The sequence below is a fragment of the Mustela nigripes genome, chromosome 10, assembly GCF_022355385.1.
Source record: "Mustela nigripes isolate SB6536 chromosome 10, MUSNIG.SB6536, whole genome shotgun sequence".
Lineage (NCBI taxonomy): Eukaryota > Metazoa > Chordata > Mammalia > Carnivora > Mustelidae > Mustela > Mustela nigripes.
The window spans coordinates 42,997,552-43,019,803 of NC_081566.1; the positions used below are offsets into that span (position 1 = coordinate 42,997,552).

General features: G+C 44.8%; 1 protein-coding gene and 1 long non-coding RNA gene across 4 annotated transcripts; one reads left to right on the forward strand and one right to left on the reverse strand.

The window, feature by feature from the left end:
* Positions 1 to 4,877: 4,877 nt before the first annotated feature.
* On the reverse strand, positions 4,878 to 11,385 carry RAB29 (RAB29, member RAS oncogene family). Of its 3 annotated transcripts, none has more exons than XM_059413261.1 (6): positions 11,278 to 11,385; positions 10,724 to 10,994; positions 8,680 to 8,751; positions 7,654 to 7,835; positions 7,240 to 7,361; positions 4,878 to 6,950 (listed from the first exon to the last, which is right to left on the reverse strand). In XM_059413261.1, exons 2-6 carry the CDS (start codon positions 10,845 to 10,847, stop codon positions 6,836 to 6,838), a joined length of 615 nt encoding a protein of 204 aa, XP_059269244.1. In that variant the 5' UTR covers positions 10,848 to 10,994; positions 11,278 to 11,385; the 3' UTR covers positions 4,878 to 6,835. The 3 variants fall into 3 exon arrangements, with proteins under 3 accessions (XP_059269244.1, XP_059269246.1, XP_059269247.1); XM_059413263.1 differs by having other exon boundaries at positions 10,724 to 10,999; positions 11,278 to 11,384; XM_059413264.1 differs by having other exon boundaries at positions 11,304 to 11,372.
* On the forward strand, positions 10,740 to 21,992 carry LOC132025670 (uncharacterized). Its single transcript, XR_009406664.1, has 5 exons — positions 10,740 to 10,829; positions 14,081 to 14,217; positions 17,806 to 17,907; positions 19,982 to 20,060; positions 21,401 to 21,992. It is a non-coding gene; the product is annotated as an uncharacterized LOC132025670 (long non-coding RNA).
* The last annotated feature ends 260 nt before the right edge of the window (positions 21,993 to 22,252 follow it).

Here is a 22,252-nt window from a genome sequence, read left to right on the forward strand (position 1 = left end):
TGCCACCACCAAAACACACACGTAAAAAATGAGAAGCAGTGTATTCTGTAGTGAAGGGTCATTTTCTGGAGTCACACTGCTTGAGGCCAGCATACTTGCTTCGTAACCCTGGGCAAAGGCTGAAGTTTTTGTGCCTGTTTCCATATATATGCCTCTCATAGGGTCACTGTGAAAATAAAAATAATCCACGTGAAGTGCTTAGGGGAATACTTAGCACTCAGCACTCAGATGTTAGCTACTGGCAGCAACAGTTGAAAATGGAAAGGTGCTTAAAATCCCCGTACTTGCAAATCAGATAGCTGATATTCAAAATTAAATGAAAAAAAAAATTAAATGATAGTCACTGCATTTGGGTGACTTTATCTTAGAAAGTGAAACTTGTTGATTAAATATCTTAGGGAGGGCGCGTGGGTGGCTCAGTGGTTAAGCCTCTGCCTTCGGCTCAGGTCATGGTCTCAGGGTCCTAGGATCGAGCCCCACATCAGGCTCTCTGCTCAGCAGGGAGCCTGCTTTCCTTCCCCTCTCTCTCTCTGCCTGCTGCTCTGCCTACTTGTGATCTCTGTCAAATAAATAAAATCTTTAATAAATAAATAAATAAATAAATAAATATCTTAGGGAAGGGGAACCTGGGTGGCTCAATTGGTTAAGCAACTGCCTTCAGCTCAGGTCATGATTCTGGAGTCTCCAGATTGAGTCCTACATTAGGCTCCCTGCTCAGCAGGGAGTCTGCTTCTCCCGCTGACCTCTCTCCTCTCGTGCTCTCTCTCTCTCTCAAATAAATAAATAAAATCTTTTAAATAAATAAATAAATAAATAAATATCTTAGGAAATAGCGTACTGCGTGCTACTCAAACTGTACTTACTGGGCCCCCAAATTTACTACGGAAACATGCATGTCTCCATTCCATATATGAACATGGTCTCAAAAGCTAACATAAACCAGAAGCTCCAAACCCCAAAAGGGTCAGTTCTGTTTCTCTAAATGTTAGGACAGATTTTCCTTCTTTTTTTTTTTTTTTTAAAGATTTTATTTATTTATTTGACAGAGAGAGATCACAAGTAGGCAGAGAGGCAGGCAGAGAGAGAGAGGAGGAAGCAGGCTCCCTGCCGAGCAGAGAGCCTGATGCGGGACTTGATCCCAGGATGCGAGATCATGACCTGAGCCGAAGGCAGCAGCTTAACCCACTGAGCCACCCAGGCGCCCCCAGATTTTCCTTCTTTAAAGATTTTTTAAAAAATTTTTAAGTCATCTCTATGCCCAACATGGGGCTCAAACCCATAACCCCTGAGGTTAAGAGTTGCATGTTCCAAGGACTGAGCCAGTGAGGAGCCCCTGGGCTTATTTTCTAAAATAGGTTTTTCAGGTCCAGTGTTCCCAGAAACCTAACTGACAGAACGGAGATGGGAAATTCAGACTTGCAGTTAAGTCTTGACTTTATTACAAATTCAACTGGCTGCCTTTCGGTCAAATTTCGAGATATTCCCTCAAACATAAAATGCGAAGAACTGTTCGTTTTCTTATTTCAAAGATGGTATAAGAAGCATACACAACTCACAGATCTGAAGGAAGAGTTTATATCATATTAGGTATTAGCAGCCAGTACTCCCGGGCTGCCCTCCTCACAGCATGACCAATTATAAAATGCTTACCTTATCTCCTTGCTTAGCCTATCTGTTCTCTCCTCTTTATTCTCATTACTGTGTGGTTAGTTCCTAATCCCACACACTTTGAGTGTGAATCAAATTTTGAGTGTGAAGAGGGATCAAAACACTACCATCGTGGGGCACCTGGGTGCCTCAGTCGGTTGAGTGTCTTAACTCTTGATTTCGGCTCAGGTCATGATCTCAGGGTCATGAGATCGAGCCCTGTGTGGAGCTCCTCACTCAGGTTGGGAGTCTGCTTTCCTCTCTCTCCCTCTCTCTCCCTGCCCCTCCCCCACCTCCCCTCTCAAATAAATAAATAAATCTTTTAAAAAAATATATTTTATTTATTTATTTGACAGACAGAGATCGCAAGTAGGCAGAGAGGCAGGCAGAGAGAGAGGGGAAGCAGGCTCCCCACTGAGCAGAGAGCCTGATGTGGGGCTCGATCCCAAGACCCTGGGACCATGACCTGAGCTGAAGGCAGAGGCTTTAACCCACTGAGCCACCCAGGCGCCCCAATCTTTAAACAAAACAAAATACCACCATTACACAATGAAATGCTTTGAAGGTTAGGTGATAGTTAGTCAGTTTGACTAGGCCACGGCATGTCCAAATATCTGGTCAAACATCATTCTGGGTGTTTCTGTGAGGGTGTTTTTGGATGAGAGTCACAGAAATCCGTAGACAGAATCCGTAGATAGAATATAGCGGATTATCCTCCATAAATATAAAAAGGTCTCATCCAGTCAGTTGAGGGCCTTAAGAGAACAAAAGATTGACCCTCTCTTGAGTGAAATAGAATCCTCCTGGGTCATGGCTTTCAAGCTGGAATTATCAGCTCCTCCAGCCTACCAGCTCTGAGACTCGAACTGGAACTCCAGTCTGCATGTTGGACCCACCAGCCTCCATAACCGCACGAAACAATTCCTTATAATAAATCTCTTTACGTATGTATCTCCTCTTAGTTGTGTTTCCTTGGAGAATCCTAATACAGAGCCGTACCGTTACATACTGAAACCCTGCAGATTAAATTTAAGAGGATTCAAATTATGCTTGAAAGCCAGACATAAGGCAGGGTTTCTCTACCAATGAAGGCCATATATAGATATATTCTCAAGTCACAGGTATTTATGGCCGAAGCAAAAATACATGTAGTACTTTCCAACACATACCATTTTCTAGTGGCTTCCTACCTATTCCAACCTGCACCTCTGGGGATTACTTGGCTTTCATAAATGAGTCACTTACATAGCTAAAGCTTCTTCAGGAGGGTACCGTGACCCAAGAGGGTAAAGGGGAAAAGGGCACTGAAGTTTGTTTCCTTGGGAAAACTGCCAGTGGATCTTATAGAATACCATGGAGACATTTACACCTTCTAACCACAGCCTGAGATCGTGTCAAAAGCAGACTCTGCTTACAAAAGGCACAGCAGACAGGAAAAGCCTCATGTTAGATGGGACAGTGCCCTGAGGACAGATGACAGACCACTTAAAGACGAGTTAAATCTGGAGATTATAGGACAGAGATTTTTTTTTTTTTTTTAAGATTTTAGTTATTTGAGAGAGAGAAAGCACTAGCAGAGGGAGAGCACCAGTGTGGGGGAGACGCAGACTCTCTCCATAGCAGGGAGCCCAATGTGGGGTTTGATCCTAGGACTCTGGGATCATGACCTGAGCCGAAGGCAGCCACTTAACCAAGCCACTCAGGCACCCCTGGAGATGACAAAACAAAATGAGGAACCCAAACATATCTTAGTAATAGCTAAGGCAAATGAATTTGGGAAATCATCTGGGGAGTAATTCTGGCTCATTCGTACTAAGTAACAAAAGAGCAAATATTATCACTTAGCGCAGAGGGGCCTTCCTTGACCTGTAGTCTCTTTTTCTCTGCTTGTTTGGTCATTCAGCTATTCTGTTCAAAGTCCAAAGCCAGGGCAGGGTTGCTTGGGTGGCTCAGTGGGTTGAACATCTGACTCTTTATTTCAGCTCGCTTCATCATCTCGGGGTCCTGGGATCAAGCCCCACATCAGGCTCTACACCCGGTGGGGTCTGCTTGAGGATACTTCCTACCCCCTCTTAGCTTCCTCTCTCAAATAAATAAATAAATCTTGATTTTTTTTTTTTTTTTTTAAGTCCAAAGCCAGGGCAGTCACAATCCCATAGCTCTGTACTCAACCTTTCCTTGGGTCTCTTAAAAACACTTTGCAGGAAATGCTTGTTTTCTTTTTGTCCAAAGACCAGCTGAGTGGCTGGAGGGGTATACTGTCTGAAATATGGAACCTTCTCTAGGGAAGGGCCACAACAATATTCATGTCCCAAACAATTATACCAAGACGTAGCATCCGAATAACAGGATATAGTTATTTTTTGTATAATTGTATTTCTTTCTTTTTTTTTTTTAAGATTTTACTTATTTATTTGACAGACAGAGATCACAAGTAGGCAGAGAAGCAAGCAGAGAGAGAGAGAGAGGAGGAAGCAGGCTCCCTGCAGAGCAGAGAGCCCGACGTGGGGCTTGATTCCAGGACTCTGGGATCATGACCTGAGCCGAAAGCAGAGGCTTTAACCCACTGAGCCAACCAGGTGCCCCCAATTATATTTCTAATTACATAAATATTTCCCTCTTTTTAAAAATATTTAATTGCTTTCCTTTTTTTTTTTTTAATGGAGAGAGACATAGAGAGGAATTAGTTATATTTCAATTTCTTCCTTAATTAGTTTCAGCCCTATAATGGTCACTACTTATGAGAGAAAATCCAGAACGGCCAGCAATGCTTGAAAAAGCAGGTAAATCCTGAGTCAGCACACAGAAAAAGAAAACATATTCCATTTCCCACAATGGTCATATTTCCAAGTGGTATTTGGAATGTCGTGTACTGAATTAGTAGTAGGCAATTGATACCAGTAAATTAATAGATAGAATAACATTTACCTTCATTTTTAAAGAAGGTATTTAAAAAATAGGGGTACCTGGGTGGCTCAGCTGGTTAAGCGTCTGCCTTTGGCTCGGGTTATGATCCCAGAGTCCTAGGATCGATATCTGCATCAGGCTCCTTGCTTAGCAGGGAGCCCTCTTCTCTCTCTCCCTCTGCCTCCTGCTCTGCCTACTTATGCTTTTTCTGTCAAATAAAATCTTTAAATAAAATTAGATAATAAATAAATAATAAAGTCTCCATTTCCCTAATACTCTTAAGTTTTAATAAACTCACATTGAAAGCCAGTAACCACCATAAATACAAGACTTATTTCACCTTTATTTGTGAGTCTGCAGAGGTTTAAACCAGTAAATAAAAATCAATTTTCTTTTCATGTAAAGGAAATTGCTATTCCACTCTTATCTTCAGAATCATTGTAATAAAAACCTATTTGAAAAGGGTAATACAAAAGGTCTTAAAACACTGTGCAAAAGTTAGTAACTGGGGGTGCCTGGGTGGTTCAGTCATTGAGTGTCTGCCTTCAGCTCGGGTAATGATCCCAGGGTACTGGAATCGAGCCCTGTATCAGGCTCCCTGCTCAGTGGGAATCCTGTTTCTCCCTCTCCCTTTCCCACTCCCCCTGCTTGTGTTCCCTCTCTCACTGTGTCTCCCTCTGTCAAATAATAAATAAAACCTTAAAAAAAAAAAAGTAACTGGTATTAAAAACAGACCAACCAACCAACCACTGAAGGCCTGACTCCTGTTTTCCTTCTCATATTTGGCTTCTGATCATTCGCTTAGGAGAGTAGTTTCCAAAGTCTGGGGTGTATCAGAACCACCGGGAGAGCAAAGAGAGCAGAGGGAAACCCAGGATCATTTACACAGGGAATGCCTGGGTCTCTGCATCTTTCCTAAATTCTCCAGCAGTGTCTTCCAAACCAGGCTGGTCAAATGACACGGGCAGGTTTGAAAAACAATCACAGTTATGTTCCCACACTATGCGCCTGGAAATTTTGATTCAGTAGGCTTGAGTTTTGGACCCAGAAATCTTAAAATGTACTCATTTGATTTTTTAAAAATTTGAACAAACTTCCCAGGTGGTTCTGGTAAGTCTGATTGGGGAATCACTTATTTAGGACAATGTATTTAAAATAAGTGTCTTTCAAAGAACTCTAGGACTCTGAGTTCACAAAGAATATTCGTAACTTTGGGTGGGTTATAAATCACCATCCTGTGAGAATTCAACAAATGAAGCTGTCTAGAAGTGATTTGATACTAAAAACCCTACCCGATTTAGCACTTAAATTGCTTAATGATTTTCTGTCTGTCTACTCTCCCCACTCAGACAAAGGTCTGCACATAAAATGCGTTTCCTATGGCTGGTAAGTGGTAGGCACCAACGTGCTAAGAAGGAAGTGGCCCCGCAGGATTTTGTCCTGTTAACCTCTCCCTCTTCCATTCAGACTCCCCGGGCTGTAAAGAACAGATCTATTTCAGGGCACCACTGCCCAGCGATGTCACCTGCAGCCTTAGGCATCAAGACATCAACCCTGAAACCTTGTGAACCCTGCTCCCACCCCACTGGTAGGGAGATACTAGAAAACCCTAATGGGACAATTGTTTCTTTGGGGAAAGAAAGGCTCTCATCACACACCACAGATAGTTTAAAAGCTTGACTATTCTTGAAGCCAAGACAAGAGAAAGCCAATTATGACTTCAGACGTTTCAACAATGGTGTGACTTTTGGGTTACCTCCTGTGACCCATGACCCATGGATATCCAGCCCCACTCCTTGCCTGTCTCAGAATCAAGAGGTTTAAATTCAAAGTCCAAGACAGAAAGGATCTGAAAGAAATAACCTACACTGAATTTGGAAAATGCCCTTTGTTCTCATTTTCCTCGAAATCTGAAGTCATATAAGACTGAGATACACACATACAACAAATGGAAAAAGAAATGTAAAAACAAGTGGAAATTAGGATCCTTAAACCACAGGTGCTGATCCCTAGTGCTCCCCACAAAACCCTAGATCACAAATTGGGGGATGAGGTGATCTTCTTTATATGGAAGGGACTGAGCCCCGGGAGCCAGCAGCAAGCGGGAGCTTGCGGACAGATGCAGAAACACACACGAGTCCCAGGTCTTTCCTTAGTGATGATGGTCCTCCTTCTGGACAGCTTGAAGGAGACAGTTCAAATGTGCTCAACAAGTTTGCTGGGTGGGCATCAGAAGGGAAGAGATGACCCCCTAAACGTAGGAAGAAAAACAAGCCGGATGCTATGAGCAGCAGGCCCAGCTGGAGGTGGACTTGGTCTGTAGATTGATATAGTCCCCTTGGGTGGATAAAGACAGATCTTCTCTGGAATTGCTCATCATCTTCTCAATGAGGACTCTAAAAAACAAGGAAAACAGACAGAAGATGGATTAAATGGATAAAACAATGGGAGAAATGACAGACCTTGTCTGTCTTATCACCAGATGGCATGCAGTCAAGCCATGAGGTTTAAATGCCCCTCTGTCCCCCGTTGGGAAAGGAGAGCATCCTTGACCTTCAGAAGCTGACATTCCCGTGGCTCAGTCTGCTCTGGTTTGCTCAGGAAAAGGAAAGAAGGTCCCGGGGCCTGGCAGCAGAAGGCAGGTAAATCTGTGTGCCTAACCCCCGAACAACTCGAGCTACTCACCTCATGGCCTCATTAATATTTTTGTTCTCCTTGACTGATGTTTCTGTCCAGCCCGTGAAACCATTCTCTTTACTGAACCGGTCAACCTGGTCTCTGCTCACTGCCCAAGGGGACAGGTCACACTGGCAAAAAGAGAACATAAAAAGCAACACCATAAACTTCCGGCAAAGAGGAACACTGCTCAGATGCTTCTGGATGCAAAACCTTTCTGCCAGTGGCTGAGAACACAGGCATCTAAAATCTGGCCAACGTTCTCCCCAAAGAAAGTCCCAGCATCCCTTGAAAGAAGGTAGAGATGATTTTGCCAACTTGAGAGGGGGAAATGGATGCCCGGAATCGGAGAGCCTTTTAGACATGCTTACTCTCCGACCACAGAGAGAGGCCAGGGCCCATTTTCCTAGATTGACCACATACTTTGTTGGCCAAGAGCAGGCAGGGCACGGGCTCTCCGTTAGGCAGGGTGAGCTTGCTGTCCAAGTCCTGTTTCCATCTCTGGCTATTGCTGAAGGTCGTGGCGTTGGTAACGTCAAACATAATAACGCAGGCTGACGCATCCCGATAGTACAGTCGAGTCATGGAGGTGAAACGCTCCTGCCCTGGGAAGAAAGGAGGGAGCCCTTGAGCAGGTAATACTGAGAACCAGTCTCAGAACGCCCTCCAACACCCTGCCCTTTCTACCTTCCTTGTTGGGGAGGGCAGTGTGCGCTATGGCTGAGTCCAGACCGCCCAAGTCCAAGTCCCTGCTCTGTCATTTACTATCTGTATGACTTTGGGCAAGGGAAGCTTCCAGTGCTTCAGACTTCTCATCTGTAGAGCGGGCATAGAGGCAGTAGCTTTCCTCTCAAGGTTGTGATGAGGATTAACGAGTCACTGAATCTCAAATGCTCAGGAAAGTGCTTGGCACATAGTAAAAAAGTCACCTATTGTTATTATTGTTTCTATTTTCTGGGGATCCTCTTTCTCCCCAAGGTCAGCTGAAACGCTGGAAAAAGCACCCACCTATGGTCTGGACAATCTACTGCCTTGCCAGCCATTCCACCCACAGAGAGACGGCTTGACATTTATTCATGGCAAAACATCTACAAAAAATATCTACAAACACTCTCCATCCACCACAACTCAACTATTCTGGCTCCGGAAAAACATCTGCTGGTTGTGGGACACCTGGGTGGCTCAGTCCATTAAGCATCCGCCTTCGGCTCAGGTCATGATCCCAGGACCCCCCATCAGGCTCCCTGCCCAGTGGGGGTCTGCTTCTCTCTGCCCCTTCACCTCTCTTCCCACTCCTGCACTCTCTCTCTCTCTCTCAAACAAATAAATAAAATCTTAAAAACAAAACAAAACAAAAAACCTTCTGGTTTTGCTACCCCCCTTTTTCTGAGAGCTTGCTGATTAAACCAAAATGTCTTCCCTGGTTCCTATCCCATCTCCCCAGCGTACCTGCAATATCCCACAGCTGGAGCCGCACCATCTCAGAGTCAGACCACTGGAGAACCTTCAGAGCAAAATCCACTGAAAATACATGTACAATTGAATAAAATTTACCTTTAAAAAAATCCGTGAATAAACTCAGATCAAATATGCGGTTACAACCCTAGAGACATACAACTCTGATCTCACGTATCTATTTATTTTTAGGCTCTCAATGGGTTGAGATGAGCCCACAGAAAGGCTTTTAAGAGAGGAACAGACAATTCTCTCTTTTTAAAACACTGTTATTTTTAAAGTGAACTCCACCTCCAGCGCGTGGGATTTGAACTTACGACCCCAAGATCAAGATTTGCATGGTCTTCTGACTGGAACAGCTAGCACAGATAACTCATTACCACTCTCTGAAGGGGTCCTCAGCTTTTACTCTCTCAACAGACTAATATATTTGATACTACTTGTCCCTAAGGCTAGGGTTAGGAGGTATGGAAGCAATTATGAAACCAACTCCTGATCTCAAGTGAAACAGTTTCTGGAAGGTCTAGGGGGGTTTTCTGGGGGAAGGGATGTTAGGGCAAAAGGGGGAAATGAGGTAAGTGTGGCAGCTTTTGTATCTTCCACATTCAATTTCACTGTTGGTTTCTAATCCAACTGTATTAGGAGAAAAACACTGGGGGAATTCGACACCCTCCACAAGGCTGTAGGGATGACTCTGGGTGGGAATAGGATCAAGGGAACAGGTCCCAGAGGATTCTAAGGAAGAAGACCCCTATGGAAGGTGCCTGGGAGCTGTGCTCCGATGCTGAGAATCCAGAAGCTAAGCCGGAAAGAGTATGCCACAGGGACAATCTTTTGAGGAGAGAAACAGAGGAACTTCCCAGAATGGGAAACACATTTTTTCCATATCTGTGACAGAAATGAAAGCTAGGGGAAATTGAGAATAAACAAACACTTGAAAAAAAAAAATTAGCCAGAGCCATTATTCTTTACTAAAGGAAAACTAAAGTCATTGCTAAAAACTAATTAGTGAAACACTTTTAACCAAACCCATGAAATAAGAGCCCTCCTATTACTTAGAGGAGTTTGGGGCAGAATGGTAGGGAAATCCTAAATGTTGCTGGATGTTTTCATTGCAATGTTCATGCTTGTTAATTTTTAAATTTAATTCAATTGATTTAATTCCCTAAGGAACCATCTTCAAAATTTACATTAGTGTAGGTTTCTTTCCTTAAAAAAGGTTCTCTTAATGTTTGTTAACTCTCCCCTTTTGCCAACTCTTCCCAACTAAAGACCTTAACAAAAAGGCCGTTCTACTTCTGGGAAAGACAGAAAGTTGAGCCCAAGGCCGTCCCTAAAAAGAAATGAATGAACTTGGTGTTTCCTTCCTTCCCACCGCTTGCAACCCCACACCCCCCCAACCCCGCAGCTTGAGAGAAAGGAGGGTGGGAAGACAGGTCGGATACCTTAAATAATTTCTAGCTGTCTTTATTTTAAGCAATCCATGGACAAAAATACACAGAGCTCCTCAGCCTTGGTGAGCATCAGAGATAGTGCGGCTCAGGGGCTCTTCCACGCAGGCATCCCCCAAACAAAGGGAGGCTCCTTAAGGCCAGACGACACCTTCCTGTTCCTTCATCAGCTACCTGTGAGATGCGGGTCAAGGGCCCCAGCTGGCACCCAACGAGGCCTCCCCGAGGGGGTCCCAGCGGCCTGGGCTAATCGCAGGGATTTGCGGGTGACCGCTCGGGAGGCTACGGGAGACCCGAGTTCACGGTGCCTCCCCGAGAAACGAACCATTGCGTATTTCCTCAACCTCCCTACCCCATTCCTCCTCTTCACACCTTCGCCCAGTCCCTCTCCAGGCGGTCAGCTCCGACTGCGTGAACCTCATCGGGGGAAACCAAGGGGAAACGTGCAAATCGAACCCCGGCAGGTACTACTCCCTCCAGGCTCCCGGACACCGACTTCCTGAGCCGAGTAAGGACCCAAGGCCACCGAGCCCCCGGAGGGCTCCTCACCCGCGCGGGTCCACCCCGCCCCCGCGGCGACGTCTCACCTCCCACGGTGGACTTGTAGTGTTTGCTGAAGCTGTCCTGCGAGTACCGCTGCACGAGCGACGTCTTGCCCACCGCGGCGTCCCCCACCACCAGCACTTTGAACAGGTGATCTCTGCCGCCCATGGCTGGCGGGCCGGACGGGTGCAGGAGGCGGCGGGGTGGGTGAGTGGGTGGGGAGGTGTGTGTGGAGGGAGTCGTCTGTTTTAACCCCTTCGGCGCCGGACCCCCTACAAACTGAAGTTCGGCATTGCAGCCCACCGCCGGTTGGGGCTGCTCTGACGAGAAAAAAGAAAGGGAAACTTCGCACTCAGCCTTTACGCGCTTCCTCCCCGCGCGGCCTCAGCCTGGGTGGGGCCCAGGGCCCGAGCTCCGAGCCCCGGGGCTGTTTGCACCTTCTCCCCCACCCCGCCCGGCTGCCGGGAAACCGGACCCGACGCGGCCGTGCCTCGCCCACCGGGACTTCCCCGGAGCGGTGCCCGGGGCGACTGAACCCGGGGCCAGGTCATTTCACAGTCGGGGTCAGGTGATGGGGTCTTCCCCGCCCGGCACAAACCAAATTCGGGGGAAAGAGCGGCTCACGCTTGGATTCCCGAGACCCTGGACCGCCTCAGGCTGCGCGGTCCCAGTTATCCGCACGCGTCAGGAGCGGGGCAGCTTGGAGCACTACGTTTCCCAGGTTACCACGCGGCGAAGAGACCTAGAAGAGTGCAGAAACTCGCCGCGAGGCCACCTGGGAAATGTAGTTCATGAACTCCCCCCAAAAATCTACACCTAATTTCAAGGCTTTCAAACTCCTTCGACGGTTCGAAATCTTATTTTAAAGTCATTCTGTTATAGAAGGATCATTTGGAGGCTCTTTGTCCCACATGATTTCACCTGCCTGAATCCTTCTCCAAATTGATTTCTTATGCATGATCTAAAGGTTTTATGGAACTGAGGCATCTGGGTGGCTCAGCCGGTTGGTCATCCCAGAGTCGTGGGATCGAGACCCTTGTTGGGCTCCCTGCTCTGCCCTCTGACCTTCTCCCCTCTCATGCTCTCTCTCTCTTTCAAAAAAATAAATAAAATATATTTTTTTTAAGTAAAGGTTTTATGGAACTAAGATTAAAAATTATTCCATAGGTTCCATAAATTATTCTACTAATAGAAACTCAAGCCTCATCCTTCATGTTCCTAGCAAAGTCCATTTGCTATTACTTTAATATATTTATTTATATATCTTTAAATTTATTTATATATTTATATTATTTGTATATTTATATATTTATTTATATTTTTTACTTATATTTACTTTAATTACTTTAAGATAGACATGTCCAGGATCCTATGAATATGAAGGTTAGCTCTTTTATTTGCCATATGACCCAGTATCAGTCAGGTTCGGGAACATCTGATCAAGAGACTGACCCTTAGGAAATCTCATGCCATTAAATGTCAGTTATTATCATTTGATAAGTGGCCACAGCAGTAAAGGTAGAAAACAAAAGACAGTTCCTCATTCTCACTTCCACCATTCCTAGCGTATCACTTGAGCTGGATGGAAGTCGATTAGAGCACACTGGGAGACCTCCTCCATCTGTTGTTGCTGTTGCTCATAAATAATGATTAACCTACAGTTTTGCAATGACTTAAATTTTTCAGCCCATAATTTTTCTGACCTGTCCCATCGTTAGTTAAAGAGTTAAGGGGACATGAGTTTCATGGCAAGCAAAATAGCTCTGTTCTCTGGGCTGTTGGCCCAGAGGAGAAGAGAAAAAACAACAAGGCTATGGGAAACACAGCTCTGCCCAGGTCTCTTGACAGAGAGGCTATAACTTATACTCTGGAAGGAAAGAACATTGGCATGGTTCTCAAGGTATTTAGTCCAAAATGTTTGTAACCCAGGTATGGGAGGTCAAGCTGGCTACCCATCTTTCCAGATGTCTGAGACCCCTTTCCAGCAGTCTCTTCTCAGTTCCCATTGGCTTTGACATTAACTACTCTGTGACATTTATTTCTCACATGGCCTTCTTGTTCATCTTCCTATCTTTCTGATGATAATCACCTTTTTCTTTTATGGTTTCTTTTGCATCCCACAGCCCCCAAAAGGGGCTATTTTCTAAGGCTTGGCTCTTAATCCCTGAGTTAATCATTCTTTAAACTCTTTCTCTTTTTTTTTTTTCTTAAAGATTTATTTACTTATTTGAGAGGGAGAAAGGAGAGTGTGCACACTAGCAGGAGGCACAGGGAGAGAGGTAGAGAGACTCTCAAACAGACTTCATAGTGGAGCCTGAGGTGGGGCTCAATCTCATGACCCTAACATCAGAATCTGAGCTGAAATCAAGAGTCAGACACTCAACTAACCGCCTATGCCACGCAGGTGCCCCTCATTTTTTAAACTCTTTAATGAAGGGGCACCTGGGTGGCTCAGTGGGTTAAAGCCTGTGCTTTCAGCTCAGGTCATGATCCCAGGGTCGTGGGATCGATCCTTGAATAGGGCTCTCTGCTCAGCAGGGAGCCTGCTTCCTCCTCTCTCTGCCTGCCTCTCTGCCTACTTGTGATCTCTGTTTGGCAAATAAATAATAAAATTTTTAAAAAATTAAAAAAATAGATAAATTCTTTAATGAGTTGTCCTTGGCTTCATCTCTCTCTTTTTAAAAGATTTTATTTATTTATATATTTGACAGAGAGACAGAGATCACAAGTAGGCAGAGAGGCAGGCAGAGAGAGAGGGAGGAAGCAGGGTCCCCGCTGATGAGAGAGCGAGACGCAGAGCTCAATCCCAGGACCCCGAGATCATGACCTCAGCCAAAGGCAGAGGCTTAACCCACAGAGCCACCCAGGTGCCCTGGCTTCATATATCTCTTAGTCTTGATTTTATTTATATTTTTTATCTCCAATCGGTTATGTTCAACTGCCATGAAGGTACCTCTACTTGGATGTCCTTTCATAGCTTCCCTCTTACTACAGCTTCATGAAAAGAGCTCCTTTTCCAGGTTCCCCATTTTTGTCACTGATCTCATTGTTTTTTCTTTCCACTCAGGCTTTGAACTTCGAGCACTTAAAAATTTTTATTTTACTGTGGCAGGAATGCTTAACATAAGACCTATTCTCTTAACAAAATTTTAAATGTGTGACGCCATTCAAAAAGTACAAATGTGTAAGTGTGCCATAGAGGTACTGCGTCTTACAGCAGATCTCGAGAACTTACTCATCTTGCTTAACTGAAACTTAGGCCCATTGCTTAGTAACTCCCAACTCCTCCCTCCCTTATTTTTTGGGCAACCACTATTCCACCCTTTATTTCTATAAATTTGTCTGTTTTATTTTTATTTATTTTATTATTTTTTAAAAAATCTTTTATTTATTTATTTCAGAGAGAGAGCGCAGAGGGAGATTGGGAGGCAGAAGACGACTCCTTGCTGAGCAGGGAGCCTGAAGCAGCACTTGATTCCAGGACTCTGAGATGATAACCTGAGCCAAAGGCAGACGTTTAACCAACTGAGTTCCTCAGGTGCCCCATATTTTTATTTACTTTATTTTATTTTCAAGATTTTATTTGACAGACAGAGACCACAAGTAGGCAGAGAGGCAGGCAGAGAGAGAGGGGGAAGCAGGCTCCTGGCTGAGCAGAGAGCCCTACGCGGGACTTGATCCCAGGACCCTGGGATCATGACTTGAGCCGAAGGCAGAGGATTTAACCCACTGAGCCACCCAGGAGCCCCCATATTTTTATTTTTATTTTTTTAAAGATGTATTTATCTAGAGAGAGAGAGGGCATTCATGTGTGTGCTCGCACACAGTGCCGGGTGGTTGGGCAGAGGGAGAAAGAGAATCTCAAGCAGACTCCCTGTTGAGCTCTCCGGGGACTGAGACTGACTGGGGACTCCATCCCACCACCTGAGATCGTGACCTCAACCAAATCGAGAACTGGATGCCCAGACACCCCTAAATTTGTCTATTTTAGATATCATATAAATGGAGTAGTTGTCTTTCTGTGATTTGGTCATTTCACTTAGCATAATGTCCTCAAGGTTCATTCACGTGGTTGCCTACTGCAGAATGTCCACTTTTATGGAAGGCTAAATGATATTCCACTATAAGCATACACACCTTTCCTTCATCTATTTGTCTATCAATGGACATTTAGGTTGCTTCCATGGCTTGGTTATTTGTGAATAGAGGTTAATGAACATGATAGTGCTAATATCTCTTCAAGATTCTGATTTCAGTTCTCTTGCATAATTACCCAGAAGTGGGATTGCTGGGTCATATGGTAGTTCTATGATTAACTTTTTGAGGAACTGCCATACCGTTTTTCCAGAATGGCTGCACCATTTTGCTTTCCCACCAGTAGTGTGCAAGGGTTCCAGTTTCTCCACATTCTTGCCTACAGTTGTCTTTTTTTTTTCCTTGGGTAATAGTGATTTTTTTTTTTAGAGATTTTATTTATTTATCACAGAGAGAGAGAGCGAGCACAGGCAGACAGAATGGCAGGCAGAGGCAGAGGGAGAAGTAGGCTCCCTGCTGAGCAAGGAGCCCGATGTGGGACTCCATCCCAGGATGCTGGGATCATGACCTGAGCCAAAGGCAGCTGCTTAACCAACTGAGCCACCCAGGCATCCTGGGTAATAGCGATCTTGACAGGTGTGAAATAATATCCCATTGAGGTTTTGATTGGTATTTCCCTAATGATGAGTGACATTGAACATTCTGTTATCTACCTGTTGGCCATCTGCATGTCTTCTTTGGAGAAATGCCATTTTTTAATCATGTTATTAGTTTTATTATTATTATTATTATTATTGCTATTGCAGGCCTCGAGCGTTATGAACACTTCCTTTTACACACATCACTTTATAGCCCCCTCCTTTTAAAAAAGCTTGTCACCACATCATCTGATTCTTCTTTTTTTTTTTTTAAGATTTTGTTTATTTATTTGACAGACAGAGATCAAAAGTAGGCAGAGAGGCAGGCAGAGAGAGGGGGAAGCAGGCTCCCCGCCGAGCAGAGAGCCAGATGCGGGACTTGATCCCAGGACCCTGAGATCATGACCTGAGCTGAAGGCAGAGGCTTAACCCACTGAGCCACCCAGGAGCCCCCTGATTCTTCTTTCAAAACATTTCTCCACCCACCCTTTTTGCTTCATGTTAGGGTCCCTTTCCTGGTTTAGGCTTTCATGATCTCATACCTCGATCATCTTCAATAACTTGTTCATTGGTTTGCCTGATTCAAGTTTCTTTGTCTTCAGTTCATCCTACGTACTGGCCAGGATGAGTTCCCTAAAACATCATTGTTCCTTCCACTGTCTAGCAAGTATGCAAAGATTTAGCAACCTTCCTGAGCTGGTATCCAACACCCTCTACCCTGCCACCCTCCCTGACCAATTTTCTCTCACCTGATCTCAAATGGGAGTTTCCCCCTTCAACAAGGTCAGGTCCCTTATACTCTTTAAAAGCCCTATTTCATTTCTGACTTTGCACCTTTGCCCAGGGCCCCTTACCTATCAGAATACCCTGCAGGCTTCTCTTCACAAACCTCTCTTACCTCACTTCAAGTTCTCAAACTTCTGTGTGCACAAGAATCACCCGGGGCACTTGTTAAATATGGACACTGTGATCCAGGGAAAATTTTTTTATTTGCTACCAACGTGATTCTTAGACCAGATTCCACTTTGAGAAATGCTGTTAAGGCCTGACTTTCGCATCCACTCACCATAAACATTTCCTTTATCACTGCAGCCCTCAACACCTGTAGCTTTTACAGTCCGCTTGCCTTGTAGTCACTTATGGGACCAATTTATAATAATCTAACTTAAAAGCAACCAGCATGTTGCAAAGTAAACAAAGACTTCAAATACAAAATTTTGGTTTGGGGCCCTGTTGTCTGTGAGAAGAACTTCCCGAAGTTTCCCAAATCAGAAAGGTGAGGACCAAAGATTTAAGAGGGAAGATTAGCAAGTTCCTGGTGTCCCCTCCATCACCCCCCCCATCACAGTTTCTCTCCTCCCTTTGTTGGGGGCCAGGTATATTTCTTCCATAGTAAGTTGCAGTTTCCGAGAGAGGCAGTTATAAATAAGAGGGAGGGAAAGCCCAAGCAGAGTGCCAAGCAACTGATTTGCATATGCATGTTTGGAACACAGTTGTTTGCAGGCTGGGGCAAATGGTAAGCCTTGTTTTGTTACTATCACACTTCCTAGGGCTGTCTGCCTCCTTCCATTTTACATTTGATTTCTCACTTTTTATTCTGAAAATGTTCAAACCCACAGGAAATTTGAAAGAGGAGTTGAATGCATATCAGTATGTCTTTGAGCTGGATTTCAATGACTAACATTGTGCCCCATCTGCTTTGTCTCTTTGTGTGTAGGGAATCATTTGAAAATAAGTCATACATACTTCATCCCTAAATAGTTCAGCACACAGCTCCTAATAATGAAATTTGCTTACAAAACCCCAATACCATGATAACACCTAAGAAAAGTAACCTCAGTTGAGGAGTATCTGAACCTTTACATATTTCTATAGCATTGAAATATTTTTTCTTGCCTCTAATCTAGAATACTAAATTCATGCATTGTGTTTAGTTCTTTTATTTCTTTCATTTTTTTTTTAAAGATTGTTTTTATTTATTTGTCAGAGAGAGAGAGAGCACAAGCAGGGGGAGCAGAAGACGGAGAAGCAGGCTCCCCACTGAGCAAGGAGCCTGATGTTGATCTCAGGACCCTGGGATCACGACCCAAGCTGAAGGCAGACGTTTAACCACTGAACCACCCAGGCATCCCTCTTTCATCTTATTTTAATGCAGAACTACACTGTGTCCAGTACAGAACCCAGTAGCCACGTGTGGTTATTTATATTTAAATTAATTAAAATTGAATACATTTAAAAATCAGCTCATCAGTCATCCTGGCCACATTCCAAGGTGCTCAGGGGCCACATGGGCGCCGCTGGTGAACAACCCAGATGTGACCATTTCCACCATCTGTCAGACAACATCAGTCTGTAATCTTCTTTTCCTTTTCATAACATTGACTTTCTTTCTAATGAGTCCAGGCCATTGTCTTGTAGACAGTCTCACAGTCTGGATTGTCCGTTTTTTTCAGTGTTAGTTTCTGGAAGGCCATGTTTTGGCCAGAGCCCTACACAGAGGATGTGTTCCATCACTAATTGCAGAAGCCTGCTAGTGTTACCTACGGTATGAGTCGGTAAGTACTTACGTAAGTGGTGACCCAGCACTGGGCAGTCACTGCAGGGCTCAGGAGCTTGACTTCAAATAGGAGAGCAAAGGATAGGGGCGCCGGGGTGGCTCAGTCGGTTAAGCCTCTGCCTTTGGCTCAGGTGGGGATCCCAGGGTCCTGAGATCGAGTGCCACATCGTGCTTCCCTGGGCTCCTTGTTTGTGGCAGGGCTGCTGCTCCCCCTGCTTGTGCTCTCTCTCTCTCTATGACAAACAAAAATCTTAAAAAAAAAAAAAAAAAAGAGCGAAGAGTTTATATGGTCTCCAGAGCCTCTATCACTGTGCCAGGACAGGGAGGAAAATGCTTTGTGACGTGAAATGCAGACAGAAGTGACACAGCAAGCAGCCCAGCAGCACAGAGGGAGAGGAGGCACGGACCCAGGAAGGGGGAGGTCCTGGGGCTCTGGCTGTCCCTGAGCCCCAAAGTCCATGCTCTTTTAAATAATCATAACTGTGGGGGCACTTGGGTGGCTCAGTTAGGTAAGCGGCTAGCTCTTGATTTCAGCTCAGGCCCTGATCTGGGGGGAGGGCCCGGGGATTGAGCCCCACATAGGGAGGGCTCCGTGCTCAGCGGGGAGTCTGCTTGAGGATTCTTCCCCTCTAGCTCTGCCCTTCACCCTGCTCGTGCGTGCACTCTCTTGCTCTCAAATAAAGAAATCTTAAAAAGAAATAAATAATCATAACTTTTTGGTGACTGCTTTGGGCACAGGAAGCAGCTTGATGAGATGCCTGTGACCCAGCTAAGCATTCAGCCGGAAGGCTTCACAGCAAGGTCCCCTAGGGAACCCTCTAGAGAGAGGCTGGCAAGAACAACTGCCGCTCACTCCACAGGCTTGTGCCCTGAGTCAGGTTAACTTTGCCCTTGGGAGCATCAAGGGAAAACACCGAACTCTAGTTTTTACAGTTTTGTTGCCACATTACCTCCTTGGAAGGATCCCCTCCCTTCCTCCTCCAAATAAGGACCAGGGAAAGAAGACAGAAAAAGGGCAGAAGCTAGAGGGGAAATTTTGGTTTAAAGAGCTGAGGGTATGGTCCCAGCTGTCCATGTTGGGAAGTCGCGTCTGTAAAATGAAGGTGTTCTCTTCCAACACGGATGGTTCTGCTCTAATTTTGTGTCCTTTTAGCTCTGCAAGAGGGGAGGAAGACAGAGATCATTGCGCCTCTAGACCATCCTTATTGTCCACCGACAATCCCTTGCCCCTCCACTGAGACCTGGAAATACCATTGTCTCCCTAGCTCTTGGAGTTGAACTCTAACATGAACATTAATGAGAAGTCCCCAGGCAGGAGACTGACGAAAGTACACACAGAGCTAAAGAAGGAATGCGTTGATCTATAGAGAAATTGGTCAACCTCAGAGGCAGGGAGAGAACACTCGGGGAGTATACCGTTCACCCCTCTTCTGGCTGTCTGGTAGACACCAGAATCTTCAGGGAGTATCTGGCTGGCTGTCAGGTATCCTTATCGTGGAGACTCATGGAGCTGAATAACAAGACCCGGTACCTTTCTATCTTCAAGTTATAAAATTAACATTTTTTGTTAGGATTTTAAACCCTCTGGGTACCTCCTGACTGCCGACCTTCCCACGAAGCTTGCTCTAGAGAGCGAATGTGCTGGGGAGGCTGATGTGTCTTTTGTGCCCATTTGGTCCTAAGCCCAGGCCTGAAGGAGTCTGTGTGGGTCCAAGTCAGCCTCCCTGAGATGATTTCTGGATGGGAGCGAGTTTCTGAGCCTCTGAGGATGAAGCCAGGCTTGGGGGCGGGGTCTGTTCACCCAGTGGAGACCTATCTGTGAAGACAGCGGCCCCCGCTCCCTGCACAGCTCTGTCCAACTTCAGCTGCACTCATGTCCCTGATGGGTAATATCCAGGATGGATCTGGGTCTGCTAGCTTCTGGATTCACTAGTTCCTTCCTATCACCCCAAACTCTGTATTCTGAGTATTTCTCTTTTTGTTTTGCTCTACCACCAAGTCAATCAACATTATATAGTAATAATAAAAGCTTCTGTTTATTGAATCTTCCATGTGCCCGATGGCCCCACAAGGAAGGCATCGTTGTCCTAATCTATAAATGGGACAACTGGGGGATCAGAAGAGGCGAATTATGGCCACCAGCTGAAAGAGGTGAGATTCAAATCTATGTCTGTCTACCTCTAAAACTTGTGTTTAAATGTTATTATTATTATTATTTTAAATATCTTATTTATTTTTAAAGAGAGAGAGAGAGCACATGAGCTGGGGAAGGGGCAGAGGGAGAAGCAGACTCCCTGCTGAGTGGGGAGCCTGATGTGGGACTCCATCCCAGGACCCTAGGATCATGACCTGAGCCAAAGGCAGATGCTTAACTGACCAAGCCACTCAGGCACTCTACTTAATATTATTTTAACGATTAAGCCCCACGAGATTAGGAGTTTTCTAAGTCTCCTCATTCTGAAAGTGGACATGGGGATTCTTACTTATGGAGGTCAAAGAATAAGAATCTGTCTTGACTGGAGAAGCAGCTTAGTGATTGTGTCTGGGGAGAGCAGGAGAATTCCAGTGCTGCCCTAGGGCATCCCAGGGGGTTCTGACTGCCATCTTTGACCCTGATACAGGAAGGAAATAACCCAGATTCTACATGATGCCTTGTCCTGTCCTCCTCAGCTCCACAGTTACTAGGGGGAAGGATCAGTAGCTGCTGTGCTCCAAGCTTGGGAGTGGCTCCCCCGAGAGCACCTCAGGCCCCGGGGACATTCCTCCACCCCAGCCTGAACCTAGATGGAAGGATGGTTCAGATTTTGGCCTGGCAATCAGATCTTAGTAAATACTTCATATTTGACAGGGCATTTATTCTTTCGAAGCTTTAGTTTCTCTTTCTATAGATTTCTTTCTTTTTTATTTTATATATATATTTTAATTTAAATTCAAGTTAATTAACATACAGTGTAGTATTGGTTTCAGAAGCAGAATTCGGTGATTCATCACTTACATTCAAGACCCAGGGCTCGGGACGCCTGGGTGGCTCAGTTGGTTAAGCAGCTGCCTTCGGCTCAGGTCGTGATCCCAGTGTCCTGGGATCGAGTCCCACATCCGGCTCCTTGCTCTGCAGGGAGCCTGCTTCTCCCTCTGACTCTGCCTTCCACTCTGTCTGCCTATGCTCGCTCTCGCTTGCTCTCTCTCTGACAAATAAATAAATAAAATCTTTAAAAAAAAAAAAAAAAAGACCCAGGGCTCATTCCAACAAGTGCCCTCCGTAATGCCCATCCCCCAGTTACCCCATCCCCCCACCCACACCCCTCCAAGCCCTCAGTCTGTTTCCATAGTTAAGAGTCTTTTATGGTTTGCCTTCCTCTCTGTTTTTATCTTATTTTATTTTTCCTTCCCTTCCCCTATGTTCATCTGTTTTGTTTCTTAAATTCCCCATATGAGTGAAATTACATGATATTTGTCTTTCTCTGACTGACTTATTTTGTTTCGTCCCACAGGTTTCTAACTCCTCAAAACCAAACAAACACTTCGTTTCTGAATAACTTGTGAGGTAGTCAACAACTTGGGTAATGTACTTGAAACTCACACATGTGACAGTCTGTGGCAGAGTCAAGGACAGAAAAACATGTGGTTGTCCCTGGCCGACCGCAGTTTGGAGCAATGTTCTCTATCTACTCGTTCAACATTCCTTTGCTTCCTTTGAACTCCCTTTGATGGGAGTTAAGAGAAAAATAATTTCTATAATGTCCAAAATAAGGAAATTTTTTTTGAGGGGGCAGGTTACTGAGTGTGACATCACATTTAAACTTATTTGGAATTATTTTAAGTTTTTAAAAAAAGGTGACCAATAGCTTGGCAGTATTAGTCACCATACTTAACTAAACATGAACGTTGCCATAAAGTCTTTCAAATTATGGTTAAGAAAAACCTTTTCTGGCTGGCCAAACTGTTCTCACTTGTCGGCAATTTCTCTTTTCTTTCAATTTGTTTGTTTGCTTGTTTTTAATTTCCTGAAGCCAGTCATTTTCTTGGGAGACACATGAAAATATGTTTGTATCTAGATAATGTAATAAAATGCAGTATAATGTGGTCAGCGGCCCGATACTGTCCATTAGTCAGTTTCTGGATTTTAGCTGGAGGAGAACGGATTTCAGGAGACTGTCCACTGGTGCTGGTGAATCTTGGGGCTGGTGTTGTTGTCTGTAATTATGTAGCAAAGATACCATCAAGGACAGACTGGAGCCTGGGAGGCCTCTTTTAAATGTCCACTGGAAGATATTATCTATTTCAGTAGACAATTAACACTGTGCGGTAATGTAAGGTGTCTCATGGGCAAAATTGACATAACA

Bases quoted from the DNA above. Each gene is read 5' to 3' on its own strand.
- RAB29 (XM_059413261.1), bottom strand. From the start codon at position 10,847: ATGGGCGGCAGAGATCACCTGTTCAAAGTGCTGGTGGTGGGGGACGCC. The intron at 8,752-10,723 runs GTGAGACGTCGC...ATGTATTTTCAG, and splicing joins CTACAAGTCCACCGTGGGAG to TGGATTTTGCTCTGAAGGTT. The intron at 6,951-7,239 runs GTGAGTAGCTCG...CTTGTTTTTTAG, and splicing joins AATATTAATGAGGCCATGAG to AGTCCTCATTGAGAAGATGA.